Source organism: Mobula hypostoma, chromosome 11, assembly GCF_963921235.1.
Source record: "Mobula hypostoma chromosome 11, sMobHyp1.1, whole genome shotgun sequence".
NCBI lineage: Eukaryota > Metazoa > Chordata > Chondrichthyes > Myliobatiformes > Myliobatidae > Mobula > Mobula hypostoma.
Window position 1 is genome coordinate 4265414 of NC_086107.1, and position 21803 is coordinate 4287216.

At 42.4% G+C, this 21803-nt stretch overlaps 1 protein-coding gene across 5 annotated transcripts in view; it reads left to right on the forward strand.

Annotated features, from left to right (window-relative positions):
- The window catches only part of far1 (fatty acyl CoA reductase 1), a 135814-nt gene that overhangs the window by 89173 nt on the left and 24838 nt on the right, over window positions 1–21803 (forward strand). For 2 of the 5 annotated variants that reach the window (XM_063061593.1, XM_063061595.1), the window contains 5 exons: window positions 1394–1571; window positions 5962–6006; window positions 10439–10566; window positions 12219–12286; window positions 15665–15836. In XM_063061593.1, coding sequence (XP_062917663.1) covers window positions 1394–1571; window positions 5962–6006; window positions 10439–10566; window positions 12219–12286; window positions 15665–15836 — 591 coding nt within the window. Of the gene's footprint in view, window positions 1–1393; window positions 1572–5961; window positions 6007–10438; window positions 10567–12218; window positions 12287–15664; window positions 15837–17019; window positions 17192–21803 lie in introns of all 5 variants that reach the window. The other 3 variants (XM_063061594.1, XM_063061597.1, XM_063061596.1) reach the window with 3 other exon arrangements.

The following is a 21803-nucleotide window of genomic DNA, read 5'->3' on the forward strand; positions in this document are numbered from 1 at the left end:
ACCTCGATCAGATCATGCAAATGGAAAAAAAAAGTAACCAGAGATATGTGGACCATGAACCACAGAGTCCCTAAGTGCTGCTTATTCCGTTGGGTTCCTCCAGCTCTTTTGTTGGCCTGGTAGGCTCATTGTTGGTGTTGGCTCTTGCCCTATTGAACTTACCTCCTCATACTTTAACTCTTGTCTTTTTTTCTTTTCCCTTCCCTCCCTCTTGTCCATTCCCTTCCCACCTACAGGGCACTTTGCACTCTCTGCACCATTTTTAATTATTTAAAAGAGCAGTTATGATGAAAGGACTCATCCTGAAACATTGACTGTCCATTCCCCTTACAGGTGCAGCCTGTTGCACTGAATTACACTGTCTGGTTTTATAATTTTGATATATACCATTCTGCCCATTGAGTCTTCTACACTCTCCCACTATAGGAAACATCTTCACCACATCTTGGCCTTTCAATTTTCTACGCAAACAACAGGAATTCTGCAGATGCTGGAAATTCAAGCAACACACATCAAAGTTGCTGGTGAACGCAGCAGGCCAGGCAGCATCTATAGGAAGAGGCGCAGTCGACGTTTCAGGCCGAGACCCTTCGTCAGGACAGTTAGTCCTGACGAAGGGTCTCGGCCTGAAACGTCGACTGCGCCTCTTCCTATAGATGCTGCCTGGCCTGCTGCGTTCACCAGCAACTTTGATGTGTGTTGTTTCAATTTTCTATAAGTTTCAATTGAGATTCTTCCCCCCCCCCCCCCAGTATTCTGAACTCCAGAGAGAACGGTCCCAGAGCCATCAAACGTATCTCTATGTTAATACTTCCATTTCTCTGGACTCTCCAATGCCAGTACATTCCTCCTTAAATAAGGGGCCCAAAACTACTCCCAATACTCCAAATGCAGTCTGACCAATTCCTTATAAACTCTCGGCATTACATTCTTGCTCTTACATTCTACAGCTCTTGAAATGAATGGCAACATTGCATTTGCCTTCCTCACCACCAACTTAACCTGCAAGTTAACCTTTAGGGAATCCTGCACGAAGACTCCCAAGTCCCTTTCCTAAATTTTTTTCCCATTTTGAATGTACTTGAATTCAAGCCATGTTCTTGTTCTAATATTAGTATGGTATCAGAATTTAGGATTTACCATTAAACTTGTAGGTTGAGTGAAATGAAATAAGTTCTTTCACTTTGGTACTTTATAGTAGCTGTAGTATTCTCTTTTGCTTCGTGTTTGAATTTTTACTTTATTCCTATGGGATTGTTGACCGATAAATGTTTTACCCATGGATGAAATCATCTTGGTTTTTGTCTTTCCTTCCTAAATAGAACCAATTGAACTATAGATTAAAACACTTCTCAAAGGCTTCATTTTTGCATGGATTTCCATTATTCCACAGGTGGATGGATGATGATTTGGTTCAGGACATTACAAGGAAACTGATCGGTGAACGACCTAACACGTATACCTATACCAAAGCCATGGCTGAATACGTAGTGCAGCAGGAGTGTGGAAGCCTGAATGTTGCCATTGTTAGACCTTCTATTGTGGGAGCCAGCTGGAAGGAGCCCTTTCCTGTAAGTTCATGGATAATTCCTTAAAGCAACACGTAAAAGTAAGAATTTAAGTTGACACCTTCTAACTTTAACATATTGTGGCCATAAATAAGGTGCTCTGACTTTTAGGATCTGGGGAATGATTTACAAAGGAGTAAGATCTATACTTACTAACTTGGAAATACTGGTGTGCTCTTTTACTTGGAATGATTGTGGAGTTACAGGCTCTTCTGGCCCAAATAGGCCCACACCACCTACTTACACCCAATCAACCTAGTAACTCATATGTCTTTACAATGTGGGAGGAAAATGGAGCTCCATTTGTTATGTGCCATGTTGCATGACATAGGTGGTCATGGTCTTTCCATGACCATGATTGTTCATGGCAAATTTTTCTACAGAAATGGTTTGCCATTGCTGACTTCTGGGCAGTGGCTTTACAAGACAAGTGTCCCCAGCCAGAATCAATACTCTTCAGAGATTGTCTGCCTGGCGTCAGGTTGCTCAAGGGTGACTTGCAGGCTAGCGGAGGGAAGGAACACCTTATGCCTTTGGTAGAGATGCATCTGTACCCCACCACCCTGGAGCACCTGGAGGAAACCCTCATGGCCACAGGGAGAAATACAAACTCTTTCCAGACAGTAATAGAATTGAATCTGGCTTGCTGGTGCTGTATTAGTGCTACTCTACTGCCCTCAATCTGAATAAGACATATATAATTCTGAGGGGAATTGACAGGATAGGTGTTAAGAAGCCATTTTCTCTCACTGGCAAGTTGAAAATAAGGGGGCAGAGCCCCTGGATAAAGTGATCAGCCACATAAAACTGGGATGTGGGAAATTTGTTTGTGGAGAAACCTGTAAATGTTAAGAATGTCCTACCTCAGGTAAGGATTGCTCGTCATAAACACGAGATTGTTCAGATGCTGGAGATCGCACACAAAATACTGGAGAAGCTCCAAGTCGGGCAGCATCTACAGTCTGGAGGGGAATGAACAGTCAATGCTTCAAGCTGAGACCATCCCATCAGGACTAGTGAAGGGCCCTGGCCTGAAACATTCCCACCCATAGTTCGTGCCTGACTTGCTGAGTTTCTCTGGCGTTTTAGAAAAAGATAGAACACAGAAAACATAGAAAACCTACAGCACAATACAGGCCCTTTGGCCCACAATGCTGTACCGAACACGTACTTATTTTAGAAATTACGTAGGGTTACCCAGAGCCCTCTATTTTTCTAAGCTCCATGTACCTTTCCAGAAGTATCTTAAAAGACCCTATCGTGTCCGCCTCCACCACTGTTGCTGGCAGCCCATTCCACGCACTCACCACTCTCTGTGTATATAAAAAAAAATGCTCTGTACCTACTTTCAGGCACCTTAAAACTGTGCCCTTTTGTGCTAGCTATTTCAGCCCTGGGAAAAAGCCTCTGACTATCCACACGATCAATGTCTCTCATCATCTTATACACCTCTATCAGGTCACCTCTCATCGTCCGTCGCTTCAAGGAGAAAAGGCTGAGTTCACTCAGTCTATTCTCATAAGGCATGCTCCCCAATCCAGGCAACATCCTTGTAAATCTCCTCTGCACCCTTCCTATAGTTTCCACATCCTTCCTGTAGTGAGGTGAGCAGAACTGAACACAGTACTTCAAGTGGGGTCTGACCAGGGTCCCATATAGCTGTAACATTACCTCTCAGCTCTTAAGTTCAATCCCACGGTTGATGAAGGCCAATGCACTGTATGCCTTCTTAACCAGAGTCAACCTGCACGGCAGCTCTGAGTGTCCTATGGACTCAGACCCCAAGATCCCTCTGATCCTCCACACTGCCAAGAGTCTTACCATTAATACTATATTCTGCCATCATATATGACCTACCAAAATGAACCACCTCACATTTATCTGGGTTGAACTCCATCTGCCACTTCTCAGCCCAGTTTTGCATCCTATCGATGTCCTGCTGTAACCTCTTTCAGCCCTCCACTCTATCCACAACACCCCCAACCTTTGTGTCATCAGCAAATTTACTAACCCATCCCTCCAATTCCTCATCCAGGTCATTTATAAAAATCACAAAGAGAAGAGGTCCTAGAACAGATCCCTGAGGCACACCACTGGTCACCGACCTCCATGCAGAATATGACCCGTCTACAACCACTCTTTTTTTGGCCGGCTGGTGGCGTAGTGGCATCAGCACCGGACTTCAGAGCGAAGGCTCCTGAGTTTGAATCCAGCTGGCTCCCTTGCACGCTTTCCATCCGTGCTGGGTTGAGCGTTGAGCTGGCAACTCGGCCTCGTAAAAATAAGAAGGCCTGCTAAAAAAAAAATGCCGTCATGACGGCGTCCCGATGACTCTACTCGGAGTTAAGGGCATTCTTTTTTCTCTACAACCACTCTTTGCCTTCTGTCAGCAAGCCAATTCTGAATCCAGAAAGCAATGTCTCCTTGGGCCCCATGTCTCCTTACTTTTTCAATAAGCCTTGCATGGGGTACCTTATCAAATGGCTTGCTGAAATCCATATACGCTACATTTACTGCTCTACCTTGATCAATGTGTTTCGTCACATCCTCAAAAAATTCAGTCAGGCTCCTAAGGCACAACCTGCCTTTGACAAAGTCATGCTGACTATTCCTAATCACATTATTCCTCTCCAAATGTTCATAAATCCTGCCTCTCAGGATCTTTTCCATCAACTTACCAACCACTGAAGTAAGACTCACTGGTCTATAAATTCCTGGGCTATCTCTACTCCCTTTCTTGAATAAGGGAACAACATCTGCAACTCTCCAATCCTCTGGAACCTCTCCAGTCCCCATTGATGATGCAAGGATCATTGCCAGAGGCTCAGCAATCTCTTCCCTCACCTCCCACAGTAGTATTTTGTGTGTATTGTTGAAGGATTGCTAGTGCTTGATTGAAGAATGTGACTGAATTATTTGAAGACTTGTTCCTTATAGTGGGGGAGGCTAGGACCAGAGCGCATGCCTCAGAATAGAGGGACATTCCTTTTGAACAGAAATGAGGATTTTCTATTGCCAGAGGGGTGGTGATTCTATGGAATTCATTGCCACAGACAGCTGTGGAGACCAAGTCATTGGGTATATTTAGAATAGAGTTTGATAGGTTCCTGATGAGTAAGGGGGTCAAGGGTATGGGGCAAAGCAAGAGAATGAGGTTGAGAGGGATAATAAGTCAGCCACAATGGTGGAGCAGACTCACTGGGCTGAATGGCCTAATTCTTCTCCTTATGATATGGAGATTGCGAGAAAATATACAAAGCAAGGGATTAGCTTTGATCTTATTGAATCATAGAGGAAGTTCAGAGCCAATTAATTAACCCCTCCTTGACTGGGTAACCAAGGCAAAGAGGCAGATATTAAGGATTCTTCCTCAAAAGGATCGAGGTAGGAAAGTGGAGAAGAAGAATTCCCAGAGCTTATTGGCACACGACAGATATCATGGCTACAAATAGTGGGTGAGGAAAGTTGGTAGCACAAGTTTGGGGATCTTAAGTTTTGTGTGCCTCCTGCCCACTGGTAGCTGCAAAACGATAGCATGTCCCAGATGGTGAGGACCATTGATGGATGATGCCTTCTTAAGACAGTGGCTCCTGTAGATACTACCAGTGGTAGAGAGGAATGCATCTCTGATGTACTACTCTTTAGTAATAGTTCTTTCTTAAACTTTGTACCCTTTTGATGTCATTCATTGCAATACTGTGGAAGTATGGTCACCAAATTGAGTGATTTTTGTTTTGTGTGTATCTTTCTGATTTACGGATAAAATCTATTTGATGTCTGGTGAAGTGGAACATTCTTGTCATCCGAGGATGGTTTCTGTGCAAGTCAAGTAGTTTTCATTGTTGCCTTTATTAGTATTTTTATTCCAATTTTATTGATTTTTGAATCAAGTTTATCACTGACATACAGGAAGTTTAACGTAAAATTATTATCAAAGTACATATATGTTGCCTTATACACCCCTGAGATTCATTTTCTTGCAGGCATTCACTGTAGATACAAAGAAACACAATAGAATCAATGAAAACAAAATAACGTCAGTGTTTTGTGATATTTGTTGTTTTGCGGCAGCAGTTAGTGCAATATCAGTTAGAATAAGAAATATAGAAAATATAAATAGTGCAAAAAAGGGAGCCAAATAGTGTGGCAGCTTTCATGTGTTCATTGTCTATTCAGAAATCTGATGGTGGAGGGTAAGAAGCTGTTCCTAAAACATAGAGTGTGTGCCTTCTGTCTCCTGTACCTCCTCCCTGATGGTAGTTAAGAGAAGAGTGCATGTCCTGGAAGGTGATGATCGGTATTTTAGATAATTAATGTCATTGTTAAGTATTAGTACTTACTAAATACATTGAATAATATTTTTTCCATTATTCTTCTCTCTCCTGTGACCCAGGGCTGGATTGACAACTTCAATGGACCAAGTGGGCTCTTCATTGCAGTAAGTAATATACACTTCCATCAGTTCTTGGGTCCTAAGATTGGCTACATAAAACACACTAGCCTCAGCATTGTATTTAGTTGCAACATAAAGTGCTCATCTTCTATAACCCAATACCCTGTTAGCTAATGGTGCTATGTGATATCCATTACAGTGCATGGGCTTCATTGCAAGTTCTAATGGTCAACATGAAGCAATGCTAGTTATAAGCTCTGAAGTGTTTACTGATAAGGTGTATGAATATCCTGTAAAAGTTGCAATATGTTTGAGAAACCAAACAACACAAAGAAATAAGGCAGTACAATAGTGTAGTGCAGTGGTCCCCAACCTCCGGGCTGCAGACCGATATCGGGCCGCGAAGAGTGCAGCGGTAGCCGGAACGCACCCAGCACATCTTTAAGAAGAAAGCCAAACTAAACAAGCTAATTAATTAGGTGCCGCCCAGCATGTAAATATCAGCCCAGATCAGAGGTGACGGCGGCACCTAATTAATTAGCTTGTTTATTTCAGCTTTTTTCTTAAAAGATATGCTGGGTGCCTTCTGGCTACCGCTGCATTCTTCACGGCCCGGTATCGGTCCGCAGCCCAGAGGTTGGGGACCACTGGTGTAGTGAGTGGGAATGCTTTGCTGCATCACCAGTAAAATCGGCAGAATTCCCACCACTGTCTGCATGGAGTTTATACCTTGGCCCTGTGGCCACGTGGCTTTCCTTCCACAGTCCAAAATGTACGGGTTCGGTCTAGTGAGTTGTGAACCTGCTATATTGGTGCCAGAAGCATGGTGATACTTCGGGCTGCACGGTACAAGCATAGTGGTTAGCACAGCACTTCACAGTACCAGCGACCCGGGTTAAACTCCTGCTGCTTTCTGTGAGGGGTTTGTATGTGATCGCGTGGGTTTCCTCTGGGTGCTCAGGTTTCCTCCCACATTCCAGAGCTGTGCTGGTTGATAGGTTAATTGGTCATTGTAAATTACCCTGTGATTAGGCTAGGATTATATTGGGGGGTTGCTGGGCGGAGCAGCTCGAAGGGCCTATTCTTCACTGTCTTGCAATAAATAAAAAAAAAATTTGGGGATGCAAATGACACATTTTACTGTATGCTTCGATGTACATGTGACAAATAAAGCTAATCTTTAAATCTTTGTTTAAAAATAAATCTTTTAAAATATCTTATGAGGAATGGTTGGGTGAGTTAGGGCTATTCTCTTTAGAGTGAAGGAGGATGAGGGGCAACTTGATAGAAGTGTATAAGATTGAGCGGAAGGGATAGGGTGGTGTACGGGGTGTTCAGGGAGGGGCAACATCTCTGGTGAAGGGGCTTGTTGTGTACTTTCTGGGGCAGCTCACTCACCTGTGAGACCCACCGGACACTCGGCTCTCACCTGTGGCTATAACAAGGTATAGGAGAAGTCATGGTCATCCACTGCAACCAAGAACTCCGATTGTGGTACTGCTCACTCGTACCACTGGACCAGACTTCTGAGGTCGTGAAAGTGGAACTGCCCCAGTGCAATGTCTTTTTCACTTTTAAAACACTCCTGCGCAGGTTTCCTGTCATTGCTGAATTTGATGGATAACCAGCCCAGGTAGAGTGGGCAGTCAGCGCATTTTTCCAGGACTCAGTGGCCAACACCATAGGATGTCTGTATAATGTGAGTGGAGAAAGTTTAAGGAGGTAGTTTTTATTTTACACACCGGAAGGGATGAGTGCCTGAGGTGAACTACCAGGTGGTGGTTTTTGAAGCTGATATGGTAGGAACTTTTAAAAGACACTTAGGTAGGTGCATGGATGTAAGGAGAAGATTGAGGTTCATGGATTGTGTGGGAGGGAAGGGTGAAATAGATCATGGAGTAGATGTCATGGTTGGCATGACATCTTTGTCTGAGTGGCCCATACAGTTCCATATTTTATGAAATGCTAGATGTTTGATAGCAGTTAACTCAGTGGAATATTAAATTAATCTTTACCGTTGTGCTAATTAGACTTGTACAATGTCAGTGTAATTATCACTCAGAATCAGGGTTATTGCACTGACATTTTTGTGAAATTTGTTGTTTTACAGCAGCAGTACAGTGCAATATGTAAAAAATTACTAAGTTACAATGAGAAATATATTAAAAAAAAGTTGTGCGGAAGATGAGGATGTGTTCATGGACTGTTCAGAAATCTGATAGCGGAGGGGAAGAAGCTGTTCCTAAAATGTTGAGTGTGTCTCTTCAGGCTCCTGTACCCCATGTCCTGCATGGTGAGATTATTGTTGTCAAGTTTATTTCTATCTGCATATTTAGGCAATTCTCCCAATCTGTTTCCCCAAATTATGCTTGCTGTGTGTTTAGTAGCAAATTGTGAAATGCAGCTTTCTGGTGCCTCCATGTCAGTGCCACCACACCTCCCTCCCCCACACCGCACACTGTCCTTAGAACATAGTACACTACAGCACTTCCAGGCCCTTTGGCTCACAGTGTTCTGCCGAACTGTTAACCTACTCAAAGATCAATCTAACCCCTCTCTCCCACATAGCCCTCCATTTCTCTATCATCCACGTGCCTTCTAAAAGTTTCTTAAATGTCCTTAATGTATCTGCCACTACCGCCACCCCGGCAGAGTATTTCACACACCCACCACTCTCTGTGTAACAGAAACTACCGCTTGCTCTACCATATCCCAGTATGATGAGACCAACAGCAGAGATAAAAATAATCTAATGAAGGTACAGGAGACTGCAGATGCTGGAATCTGAAGTAACACGCAGAATGCTGGGCGATGGGGTTCAGAGGAATAATAAACCAGCCGTGATACAATGGTCTAATTTATTTAGAGATACTATTCAGAACTGGCCCTTCCGGTCCAACGAGCTGCACTGCCCAGCAACCCATCTATTTAACCCTAGCCTAATCAAAAGGGATTAGGACAATTTATAATGACTTATTAACCTACCAACCGGTGCGTCTTTGGATTGTGGGAGGAAACTAAACGCCCACAGGAAGGAATGTACAAGTTTGCTTACAGAGAATGCTGGAATGGAACTCCGAACTCTGACGGCCCGCACTGTGATAGCATCACACTAACCACTATGCTGCCACGGCCCCCTGCCGCTCCTGTCTTATGGTCCTGTGGCACTCGGTGGCTCAGGCATCATCTATGGAGGGAAGTGGACAGATGAAGGGTTCTGAAATGTCAGCTGTCCATTTCCCTCCACAGATGCCTCCTGAATTGCTGACCTCTTCCAGTATTTTCCATGTTGCTGCAAACAGTCTTCTAAACTTTCTTCAGGATTGCATTTCTTTTAAAAGACTTCTAATCCAGCCTCTGGTGTGCTGTCAAAATTCAGTTTGTTTGCCCTCAGACTGTCTGAGTTAAATATATTGGTGACACAAAAAAACTGCTGAGTTTTTAACCTAGAATACAAGGAAAAAATTTTCTAAGTGTGTGCTTCCACTGCACTGCAGAGTCTCGCCGTCCCATGACCTATGTGGAATCGCCGATTTGCATTTTACTTGCACCCGCTGCATTTTTATTATTTAAGCATTTGGGCTTTTTTTTTTAAACAGAAAGAGCCTAGAGAGATTAGAGATTAGTTTCATTTGTGACATGTACATCAAGACATACAGTGAAATACATTGTTTGTGTCAATAGCCAACACAGTTTGAGGATGTGCAGGGGGAAGCCCACAAATGTTGTCACGCTTCTGGCACCAACATAGCATGTCCACAACATACTAACCCTACTAACCTTTGAAACATGGGAGGACCCCGACGCATCCGGAAGAAACTGCGTGGACAGGGGAAATGTGTGAACACCTTACAGACAGTGATGGGAATTGAACCCAGGTTGATAGCACCATAAAGCATAATGCTAGCCACTAAGTTGCTATGCTGCCTCTTCAGCTGTAGGCTCTAGTTTGCTGTACAGAATCAAGTTTAATATCTTTGGCATTTGTTGTGAAATTTGTTGTTTTGCAGTAGCAGTACATTGCAATGTATAGTAAAAACATAAGTTGTGTTAAGAACTATATATAAAAAATTAAGTTACTGGTGCAAAAGGAGGAGGGAAAAAAAACAAAACTAACTACTGAGGGAGTGTTCGTGGTTCACTGTCCATTCAGAAATCTGGCAGTGGGTAGACGCTGTTCCTGATACGTTGAGTATGTCTTCAGGCTCTTGTCCTGTACCTCCCTGATGGTAGCAATGAGAAGAGGGCACGTCCTGGGTGCTGGGGCCTGTAGTGATGGATGCTGCCTTTTGAAGGCGTCCTTAATGCTGGGGAGGCCAATACCCAGGACGGAGCTGGCTGGGGTTACAACTTTCTGCACCCTTTTTCCGATCCTGTGCAGTGTGCAGCTCTGTTGTCTGCCTTGATTTGTAATGTAATTGTCAATGAATTTTGGAACTGTTTACCCGCACCCATATTGCCCTGGTTTCTCTTGCAGGCTGGGAAAGGAATCCTGCGCACAATGAGAGCAGCAAACAGCGCTGTGGCTGACCTGATCCCCGTTGATGTGGTCATCAACATGACTCTGGCTGCTGCGTGGTACTCGGGAGTTCATAGGTACAGCAGGTGACTCCTCTAAATTTTAGAGATAACTGGACATGTACTGGGGCAAGGACTTCTTGACAGAGTACTTACTAAAGGGTGACCTATGGATTCAGATTCACTTATTTATCACATCCAGTTCAAGTTCATTTTCATTATCACATCAAGTTTAAGTTCAGTTTTTTTGTCATTCAACTGTACACATGTATACCATCAAACGAGACAGTATTTCTCCAGACTAAGGCGCACAACACTGTACATATAACTGTCACACAATATATAAAGTAATATTACCGTTAGTAAAATTAGCAAATAATGTGCATATACAACACAGGTTAAAAAGTAAACATTATAAAGCTACTGGCACTTCATGCAATGTAGGACCTGGGCTGTGGCAGGAAGTTCAGAAATCTTGTGGCCTCTGGGAAGAAACAGCTTCTCATCCTAACAATTCTTGTCATAACACTACGGTATCTTCTGACTGATAGTGGGGTGGGGTGGTCAAAGAGATGGTTGGACGGATGGGAGGGATCATTGACAATGCTAAGGTCCCTGCATATGCAGTGCTCCTGATAAATATCTCCGATGGGTGATCCTCTCGGCAGTCATCACAATCCTTTGTGGGGACTTAGTCAGATGTCTTGTAATTTCCGTACCAGACAGTGAAGCAGCTGATCAGGACACACTCGATAATGCTCCTGTAAAAATAGTTAGAATAGGAGGGGTGCCTCACTCACCTCAATCTCCTCAGAAAGTGAAGACACTGATGTGCTTTCTTGACTCAAGGAAAAATGTTGAGGGATCAGGTGAAAACATACAGTGAAGTGTGTCATTAACACCCAACACAGCCTGAAATGTGCTGAAGGCAGCCCACAAGTGTCTCCACACATTCTGAAATAGCATGCCCACAATATTCAGCAGAACAACACAAATAACAATCAAAAAAAAAACAAAGCACAAAAGCAAAACAAGCCCCTTTCCTGTTTGCACTCCTACCCAAGCATCCACCACACACACGGACAGGGCTTCAGTCCCAGGACAGGTCACAGGACGAGAGCAGAGTTGTGAGAATGAGATGTGATCTTTAAGACAAAGGGTTGACTTAGATACTGAGTGTCAACAGAGTGGATCAGGTGTAGATAACTTAATTTTCATCCTGGGTATCCCATCCCCGAGGGATAAGACCATTCATTTCAATTTAATTTAGATTTTTGTCCCTGTTCGCTAACTGGTAATTGGTTTATGATTATCACATTTACCAAGATGCAGAATCAGAATCAAGTTTGCTATCACTGGCATATGTGTTATTTTGCAGCAGTGGTACAATGCAATACATAAAATATATTACAGATTATAATTGGAAATATATAAAGTAATAAAATGTAGTACAAAACTGAGCTAAATACAATAGTGAGGTAGGGTTCATCCGTTCATCATCATCTCATTGTCTGAACCATTAGTGCCTAGGTGGCACATGGGTCCTCCACAAGGTTCTTCCATTTCTGCCAGTCTTTCATCAGTTCATACCCATTCAGAAATCTAATGGTAAAGGGGTTTGCAGGGTTTGGTAAGGTTTAAGCTGAATACTGTTTTGATTATGACCTATGAAAATACTTTTTATCTGGGAACAGTTTTTGCTGTATTCAATGTACTAAGTTTTTAATTTTACCCTTTAGGCCAAGAAATATATTGGTTTACAACTGTACCACAGGTGGCACCAATCCTTTCCACTGGGGTGAAGTTGGTAGGAAACAAAGCTTACTGTTTACCTAAATATTAACCGCTTGTATTTTGATTTAATTATAATCTGTGTGTTGTGGGAATGTAGTGTTGGAGTAATCAACTGCATGCTGAAGTGATCTGAGTTTTTCTGATTGAAATGAAGCCAAGGAAGATATCTAAATGTGTCCATGTATGTGGTCCTTTTGCATGGGGAGCTTTCCAGCATGATTGTGAAGCCTCTTGCACTTTTGTGACCCATGGAGGACATTTGATGGCCAACTTGTCCTCTAACTAATTGCCTGCATGCTACTGCTGTTTGCACAGAAAAGAAAGTCACCACTACAGATTAGGGAATGAGGTTGAAAAGCACCATGAATTCTTAATATGCAGGGAGTCAAATAATGAAAATATTCACTTTCACTTTAATTTTCTTCTCAAAAATCTCTCAAATTTATTTCCTCAAGGCCAGGAGTTTTATTGCTTCTAGAATGATTGCTTCATCTTTAAACATTCCTCCCTTGATGTACCAAAGTTTTTTAGGTGACATTTTCTTTTCACGTGATCTTTCCATGCTGCTTTTCAAAATTCATGGGGTGCCAGCTCAGTGAAGTCTCTGTTAAAAGTGATCCTTAATGATCCAGGGGTGCCACGGTAGTGTAATGGTTAGCATGGCTATTATAGCTCGGGTGTTCTGGAGTACGGAATTCAATTCTGGCACCGTCTGCAAGGAGTTTGTATGTTCTCCCCGTGACTGTGTGGGTTTCCTCCAGGTGCTCTGGTTTCCACCCACAGTACGTTAATTGGTCATTGTAATTGGTCCTGTGATTAGGCTCAGGTTAAATAGGTGGGTTGCCAGGAGTTGCTGTTCGTTGGGCCAAAGAGCCTGTTCCATATTGTATCTCTAAATAAAATAGCTGCTATTTCCTTTGTAGCAAACTCCACGTAATGTTAAATACTTTAAACCTTCTCAGTCAGTAGCACCTCCCCTGATCTTTCAAGTAAAGTGCCTTTTGTTTATTAAAATGTTAAAGATAAATTGTTGGTTTGAAGTAAGTGTTGCCAAACTGGAAACATTAAATTGCATGAACATTATACTTAATGGTACTTTTAAGTGCTTAAAGTTAACACACCTTTAAAGGTGTTTCTGTTTACATTCAGAAGTGAAAGTTTTTTTGGTGTAACTTCAGATTTTCATTCAAGCTTATCTAATGCAATTGTCCAGCCTACTGTTTCAAACTGGAAAGTTGAGTGTCTAATAAATACCTGATTTGCCTGTAAAAAGAGGAAATCATTAACTATGTGTACGTAATATAAAATCAACTTGCCCATAAGACATAGCAGCAGAATTAGACTATTTGCCCCGTTGAGTCTGCTCTGCTATTCCATCATGGCTGATCTATTATCCCGCTCAGTCTCATTCTCCTGCCTTCTCCCATTAACATTTGATGCCCTGACTAATCAAGAATCTATCAATCTCTGGTTTAAATATATCCGCTGACTTAGCCTCCACAGCCATCTGTGGCAATGAATTCCACAAGATTCACTGTGCTCTGGCTAAACAAATTCTCCTCACCTCTGACACCCTTCTATTCTGAGGCTGTGCCCTCTAATCCTAGATTCCCCCATTGTAGGAACCATCCCCTCCACATCCACTCTAACTATGCCTTTCAATATTCGATAAGTTTCAGTAAGATTTTCCCCTTATTCTTCTAAATTTGAGTAAGTACAGGCCAAAAGCCATCAAATGCTCCTCATTCACATAAATCTCCTCTGGACCTCCTTTTCAATCTGGATTTGATTCTTGCCATTTTTCCACCATGTAACACACTGATGACAATGAGTGTGATGGTTGGTGTGGACCTGTGGCACTTTAATGCTGATAAAGACTTAACGGGCTCTAATAATGTAGATTCATTATTTTGTGTTTAGATCCAGCATTTACTTGTTTTGTATTACTAGCGACAATAAATTTCACATAAGTAACCAAGAAGGATAACCAGTCAGCAAACCGATTCCCTTTGTAGCTCGTATACAATGCATAAAGCCAACCTTGATAGGTACCTCCAAAGAACAGTTATCGTCTTTGTATACCACTGTTAGATTCTGATGTTTTTAATCCAAAGTTTTTCCGGAAGTCAGGAAAAAGGCACAAAACTTGTTGAATCACGATAGTTTTATTAAGTGTTAATAGAACAAAGCACATCTGAAATGGATAGTGACAGAGGTCTTGTAAGTAGAGCGAGAAGAGCATAAAGAAAAGAAAGTGGTTCCGCTGCATGTCCCGCTTTCTCTCTACCCATAGGTAACAAACAATCCATTTAAATTTGCGGATAAGATTCAGCCAACCAGAAAGCTTCGATTCAAATAACGCAGCACCAGAGAAGCTACCAGAGCTTTCCAGAATTGTACAAATGTAACCTGTAGGGGACACACTGAACAATTATTTATTTATACTGTGACCACTAGGAAACATACTAAATAGTTACATTTTTATAAAACACAAAGAAACAATTGTTAAACTTCAAAAAAATAACAGTTAAACACCCTGATCCAATACCATTGCTACAGTTTTATATTGGGATCATTCAGCAGCTGACAGGATTACGTGTTAAAAGATATGTTACAATTTGGTGTGTGCTTGGTACAGACCTCTCACTTCCTTTCTTTATGGTGGTTGGTGTACTCAAACTTTGAAATATCTTTTTGCCTTCATGTTGGTCAGTCACTTTCGGATCTTTAGAAAAACTTCTATAATTTTCAGAGATGGAGTTGCTTAATTCTGTTTTGGTCAGATGTTTAGTTTTCCAACTGAACATAAATCAAGTGGTTATTCTGCCAGAACCTAGTAAAACAACACTAGGTAACACATCAGTTTGTCAGAATCTGAATTTCCCAGATTGTTAGCACTACGTTATTACAGTTTGGGTCATTGGAGTTTGGAATTCAAATCCAGTGTGTTCTGTAGCAAGGTTTGTATGTTCTTTCTTAGTGCATATTGGTTTTCTCTGGGTGCTTGGGTTTCCTGCCACAGTCCAAAGACTTTAGTACATTAATTGGTTCGTAGGTTAATTGGTCATTGTAAATTGTCCTAAGATTGGGCTAAAGTTAAGTCGGTGAGTTGCTCGGTGACGCAGATCTAAATAAAATAAAGATTCAATATTCAAACTCAAAACTTTTTCAGCATACTGGATGAAAAATGCTGATTGTTCAGTAAAAGGTGAAATTTGGCCTCTCTAAATTCCCATTGCTAATTTCTGGCAATGCCACTTGTGGTGACCAAAGACCATTTGTGCATTTGTTCTGATGTTTCCTTTACTCGCCATGATCCTTGTTGACCTTGCTTGAGGTTTTGAGTAGATGCAGAAAATCAACATACTGTCATGCAACTTTTCTTCCTCAGAATACCATGTAATATCCACTTTCAAGAGGAATCCTCTCGAGCAGGCTTTCAGGCGGCCCAATGTAAATCTAACCTCCAATCACTTGATCTATCAGTACTGGATTGCTGTAAGCCATAAGGCCCCAGCATTCCTGTATGATGTCTACCTCAGGCTTACTGGAAGAAAACCAAGGTAATGGTGGCTAGCTTTACCCTGTATGCTTAACTGAATCATTGAAAATGTACTCTAATTCTCAGTCCTCAATTCATTATCTCTTCCCGGCCACTTAATGTGCAAAGGACCCCAGCAAATGGGTGCTTCATACAGCAGCAATGAATACTAATTGGTGATCTTGCCGTGTGTCACTCTTCCTGAAAGGATGATGTAGATTAATGCACAAGTAGCTTCTCTCATTTAAGCTTATCGTGAAATTGCTGAAACATAGAAATGTTGAAGAGTTGTGAACATGTTTAAAGGAAGTTTTCCAGCTTCAAAGTATCCTCAAATATTCCTCAAATTCTAGCTTGAGAGTGGGTCCAGTTGAGACAGTGTGATGAAGAAGACACGTTCGAATGGCAAAGGGTCTACTGTCACCATTTGATTAAAGTGTCCCATGAATGGTTAAGAACTTGTGTATCTTTAACTTTCACCAAGGACTAGGGTCATCATTGCAACATTCTTTTGTGATTTAACAAGACTATTTTGCCGTCATCATCGAGTAATCTAAATTGAAGTGTAACGTTGGCATCTGACTAGATGCAACTAATCCGTGAATGATAAGCCTACATTTGCAAAATTGGAAATCTGGAGACACTGCATACGGCATGGTAGCGTAGTGGTTAGCACAACGCTTTCGAGTACCTGCCACCTGGGTTCAATTCCTATTGCTGCCTGTAAGGAATTTTTACATTCTCCCTGTGATTTCATGATTTTCCTCCGGGTGCTCCGGTTGTCTCCCACAGTCCAAAGACATGCCGGTTGGTAGGTTAATTGGTCATTGTAAGTTGTCCTGTGATTAGGCTCGGGTTAAATTGGGGGATTCCTGGGTGGCGAGGCTCGAAGGGCCAGAAGGTCTACTCCATGCTGTATGTCAATAAGTAAATATAAAAGCAGAAAATACTGGAAACGCTCATCAGGTCAGACGGCATCTGTGGAGAGAGAGAGACACAGTTACTGCTTTGGATCTCTGGTGGAGAACTGAAATGTTAACTGTTTCTCTGAACATAAATGCCAAGCGTTTATAGAATTTTCTGTTTTCACTGAGTATTATTCCAAATGACTTTGAAGCCTGGACTTGTTCCTTTAAATCATTTTTATCCCTCTAGTATCTGCAATGTTTTTGTTCAAAACAACATCATACTTATTTTCTCTGCAGAATATCATGTAAATTTGTCCTTCAAGATGAATCCTTTAGAACGGGCAATGAGACGCCCAAATGTTAACCTACGCTCCAATCCCATTTTGCATCACTATTGGATTGCTGTCAGTCATACAGTGCCTGCATTGTTTTATGATGCTTTTCTCATGCTGACTGGTCACAAACCTCGGTAAGAAAAGCTGAATGGAAAACAGCCTTTGTGTTTGGCGGTATTTTGGGAGCTGGCTTTGGTGACACTGTTCTTGAAACTGTTTAACTTGATACATTTATGCTGCTTTGTAAAATGGTGCTCTAATCTAATCTAATCTAATCTAATCTAATCCTAATCACAAAATTTGGGTCCTTCATCATGTATTTGTGTAAAACTGAGTAATGGAATGCATAGTTCTGGGCCCTTGTATCAACCTGAAATTCTGCAAGCATTCAGATTTATTTATCACCCCAGCACATCCTCAGACAGTATTGTTCATTGACACAAAAAGACACATCTCACTGTGTGTTTCAATGTTTATTCAGATTTATTGATCACACAGTGAAATGCATCATTTGCATTAACAATTAGTACAATCTAAGGATGTGCTGGAGGCAGCCTACAAGTTTCACTACACAATCCAGTGCCAATATGGCATGCCCACTATATTCGGTAGAACACAAGCAACAGCATCAACACCAGAACAAAACAAGAGGCTTTCGCAACCCACTCACACTCACAACTGCCTTCCACGCCAGGAAATGCCGCCACTGGGCCACCAGTCCTTGGCCTCGGACTCTCAAACATGCAGGCCTTGCATCAAACAATACCCTCCACTCTCCCGATCTCCACAGTCCTGTGCTGGTACTTAGCTCAGACGTGATGGATCTAAGCACCAGCCACTCTTAACTCTTCCAAGACAGCAAGGAAGTCTTGCATACTTTGGGATGAAGTCTCTCGGTGTTATGACTTGGGTATGGCATTGAGAGTATTTAAAGCAGAGCTCTTGATTTGTCAGGGCGTCAAAGGTTATGTGTAGAGGGCGGGAGAGTGGGGTTAAGAAGGATTACTATCTGTTGATCAGCCATGCTGGAATGGCGAAATGAAGTCGATAGGCTGGATGGCCTAATTTTGCTCCAATGTATTATGGTCATAATTTGAAATTACTCTCAACATCAGTGAGTGGGAGAGATGTGGGGTGTGGATATAGGGAAGGAAAATGCTTTTAAAAACATTATAAGTTTTCAATGAACAATCAAGAATGTAGAGTTTAACATCAAATGTGCCCAAAATATGTGGAATTCTATCACAGAATTGAAACTGCTCACTCAGAGCATATGGTAAATTTGTTTCATACCTTCTGCGAGTGCTTTTGAAGTTAGCATAGCATGATTCCCCAAATTGGTTAATCTGTGTGATGACTCAAGAGACTCATTTTAGTCTCCACCTAGTTTCTTACTTAATCCTCCCCCCCCACCCTCCTCTACCCACCTAGCCTCACCTATCACTACCACCTTCCAGTTTGACCTCTTTCCCCTCCCCCACCTTCTTATTCTGGCATCTTGCTCCTTCCTATCCAGTCCTGAAGCAGAGTCTTGGCCTGAAACATCAACTGTTTATTCATTTCCATAGATACAGCCTGACCTGAGTTCCTCCAGCATTGTGTGTGTTGCTCTGGATTTCCAGCATCTGCAGCGTCTCTTGTTGTTATAATGCATTTTAATTCTGTTTTAATATCCAAACGGAACTATTGTTGACAGTGAAATCCCCACCAATTGTATTGTTTGATTCCCAGAACATAGAATATTACAGCACAGTACAGGCCCTTCAGCCCACAATGCTGTGCCGAACTTCTAATGTACTCCAAAATCAATCTAACCCATACCTCCCACGTAGCCCTCCATTTTTCTATCATCCATCTGCCTATTTAAGATTTTCTTAAGTGCCCTGAATGTATTTGCCTCAACCAACCCCCCTGGCTGCACCTTCCACACATCCACCACTCTCTGTTTTTTTTAAAAAAAGCACAAACTTATCTCTGACATCTCCCCCGATACTTTACTCTAATCAACTTAAAATTATGCCCCGTCATGTTAGTCGTTTCCGCCCTTGGGAAAAGGCCCTAGCTGTCTACTATCTATGTCTCTTATTGTCTGTTTGCCTCCATCAGATCACCTCTCATCCTCCCTCGTTCCAAAGGGAAAAGCCCTAACTCACTGAAACTACATTTTCTTCATATGACATGCTCGCCAGTGCAGGCAGTATCCTGGTTAAACTTCTCTGCGTCTTCATTCCTTGTAAGCAAGAATACTGGTGACCCCCATCCCCCATCCCCCACCATGCTAAAGGCTGTTTGTGTTATGGAAATGCATCCTTAGGGAATTCACAAATCACTTCCTAAAAATTTATGATGTGGAATATAGTTCCATATCTGGAATAAAATTCACTCAGAATGTGTTTTAAAAATAAGTAAATAAATCTTGCACAATTTATTTTTTATTCCAGCCTGCATTTCCTGAAGCATCAGCAGAGAAGTGTTTCGAAATCAGTTTCTTTAAAACGAGTGCACATTGCTGACACCATTTACACTGATTTATGAAACATCCCATGCTTCTGAATGATGACTGGATCAATACAGTTGCTCACATTCATTTTCGTGTTGGCGTCAGCAAGTTGACAGACTTTTGAATTCAGTCCCTGATAAAGACGAGTGAATGGAAAATGTCAATCAGCAGTTGATTTACAGACAGTGTTTGTCCATAAATGAAGTGTGAAGGTTGGATGGTTTGTAGACGGGGTTTGTCTGTAACTGAAGTGTGAAGGTTGGATGGTTTTTAGACGGGGTTTGTCTGTAACTGAAGTGTGAAGGTTGGATGGTTTGTAGACGGGGTTTGTCTGTAACTGAAGTGTGAAGGTTGGATGGTTTGTAGACGGGGTTTGTCTGTAACTGAGGTGTGAAGGTTGGATGGTTTGTAGATGGGGTTTGTCTGTAACTGAAGTGTGAAGGTTGGATGGTTTGTAGACGGGGTTTGTCTGTAACTGAAGTGTGAAGGTTGGATGGTTTGTAGACGGGGTTTGTCTGTAACTGAAGTGTGAAGGTTGGATGGTTTGTAGACGGGGTTTGTCTGTAACTGAAGTGTGAAGGTTGGATGGTTTGTAGACGGGGTTTGTCTGTAACTGAAGTGTGAAGGTTGGATGGTTTGTAGACGGGGTTTGTCTGTAACTGAGGTGTGAAGGTTGGATGGTTTGTAGACGGGGTTTGTCTGTAACTGAAGTGTGAAGGTTGGATGGTTTGTAGACGGGGTTTGTCTGTAACTGAAGTGTGAAGGTTGGATGGTTTGTAGACGGGGTTTGTCTGTAACTGAGGTGTGAAGTTTAGGTGACTGGCGTGGTGAGGAAAGGATGTGCTGAGGGCAGTGTCTCTTCATAGTCCATTGCAGACATTGGGTTTTCACCTTCCAGTATTTGCTTGGACTCACATACATTGTGCCTCCACAGGAGAATTAGAGAGGGATTTTGCCTTTGTTTTAGCAATTATTTTTGAATACCACATACGCTGATGAGCATGGTAGCCCATCACCCCTATCAGCACACCAGAGTCCTCTGTCCTGGGTTGGTCTTTCAAGCTGTCCCCAGGTGTAGCCCATCTTCGAATGTCCTTCCTTTCCCAGGGATGAGCTTCTGTTGGCATTTCTGTAGCACTAGATTTTTATTTAGCAATACAGTACAGAGTAAGCCTTTAGGCTTACGACCCCCAATTAACTCCAACCTAATCATAGGACAATTTACAATGACCAATTAACCTACCCAGTACATCTTTGGACTGTGGGAGGAAAATGTAGCACCTGGGGAAAACCCACACATTCCATAGGGAGGATGTGTAGAGACTCTTTCCAGAATGGCGCTGGAACTGCACGCCAAACTCCAGAACACCCAGGCTGTAATAACGTCAAGCTAGCCACTATGCTGCTATGGCGTACATTTTTACGGGATGAGGTTGCTAGCTTTATGCCCAACTCTCCTCCTTTCACAGCCAGGCTTGGGACCGTCCAGATGCTTGTGTTTGGGTATAATTCGTGTGTGCTGCACATTCAGTGTTGGAATTTTAAAGCACACACAGTATGCTGGAGGAGCTCAGCAGATCAGGCAACGTCTATGGATGCAAATAAACAGTCGACTTTTCAGGCTGAGACCCTCATCAGGACGAGAAAGGGAGGGGGAAGATGCCAGAATAAGAAGGTGGGTGGAGGGGAGGAAGAACTACAACTAAAGAGCTGGAAAGTTGATTGGTGAAAGAGATAAATGGCCGGAGAAGGGGGTATCTGATCGAGAACAGAAGACCATGGAAGAAAGGGAAGAAGGAGGAGCTCCAGAGGGAGGTGACGGGCAGGTAAGAAAAGGAGGTGTGAAAGGGAAGCGAGAATGGGGAATGATGGGGGGGAGTAATTACCAGAAGTTTGAGAAAACGATGTTCATGCCATCAGATTGGAGACTACCCAAACAGACTCCAAGCGGAGTGTGGCCTCATTGTAGCAGTAGGGGCAGCCATGGACTGACATGTTGGAATGGGAAGTAGAATTGAAATGGGTGACCACCGGGAAATCCCACTTTTTGTTGCAGATGGAGCAAAGCTGTTCAACTTTAAGGCTTTATCCTTGCTGTTGACCTTATTGCCTTTCAGCTGATAGTTTAGTTGTGGAATATTAGTTTCCAGGATGAGGTTCTGCTTTTCCTTTTGAAGTATTTTTGCTGATTCCACTCATCCGGCAGCTCTTCACGGTTATGGAGCATTATTGAAATAAGTATCTTG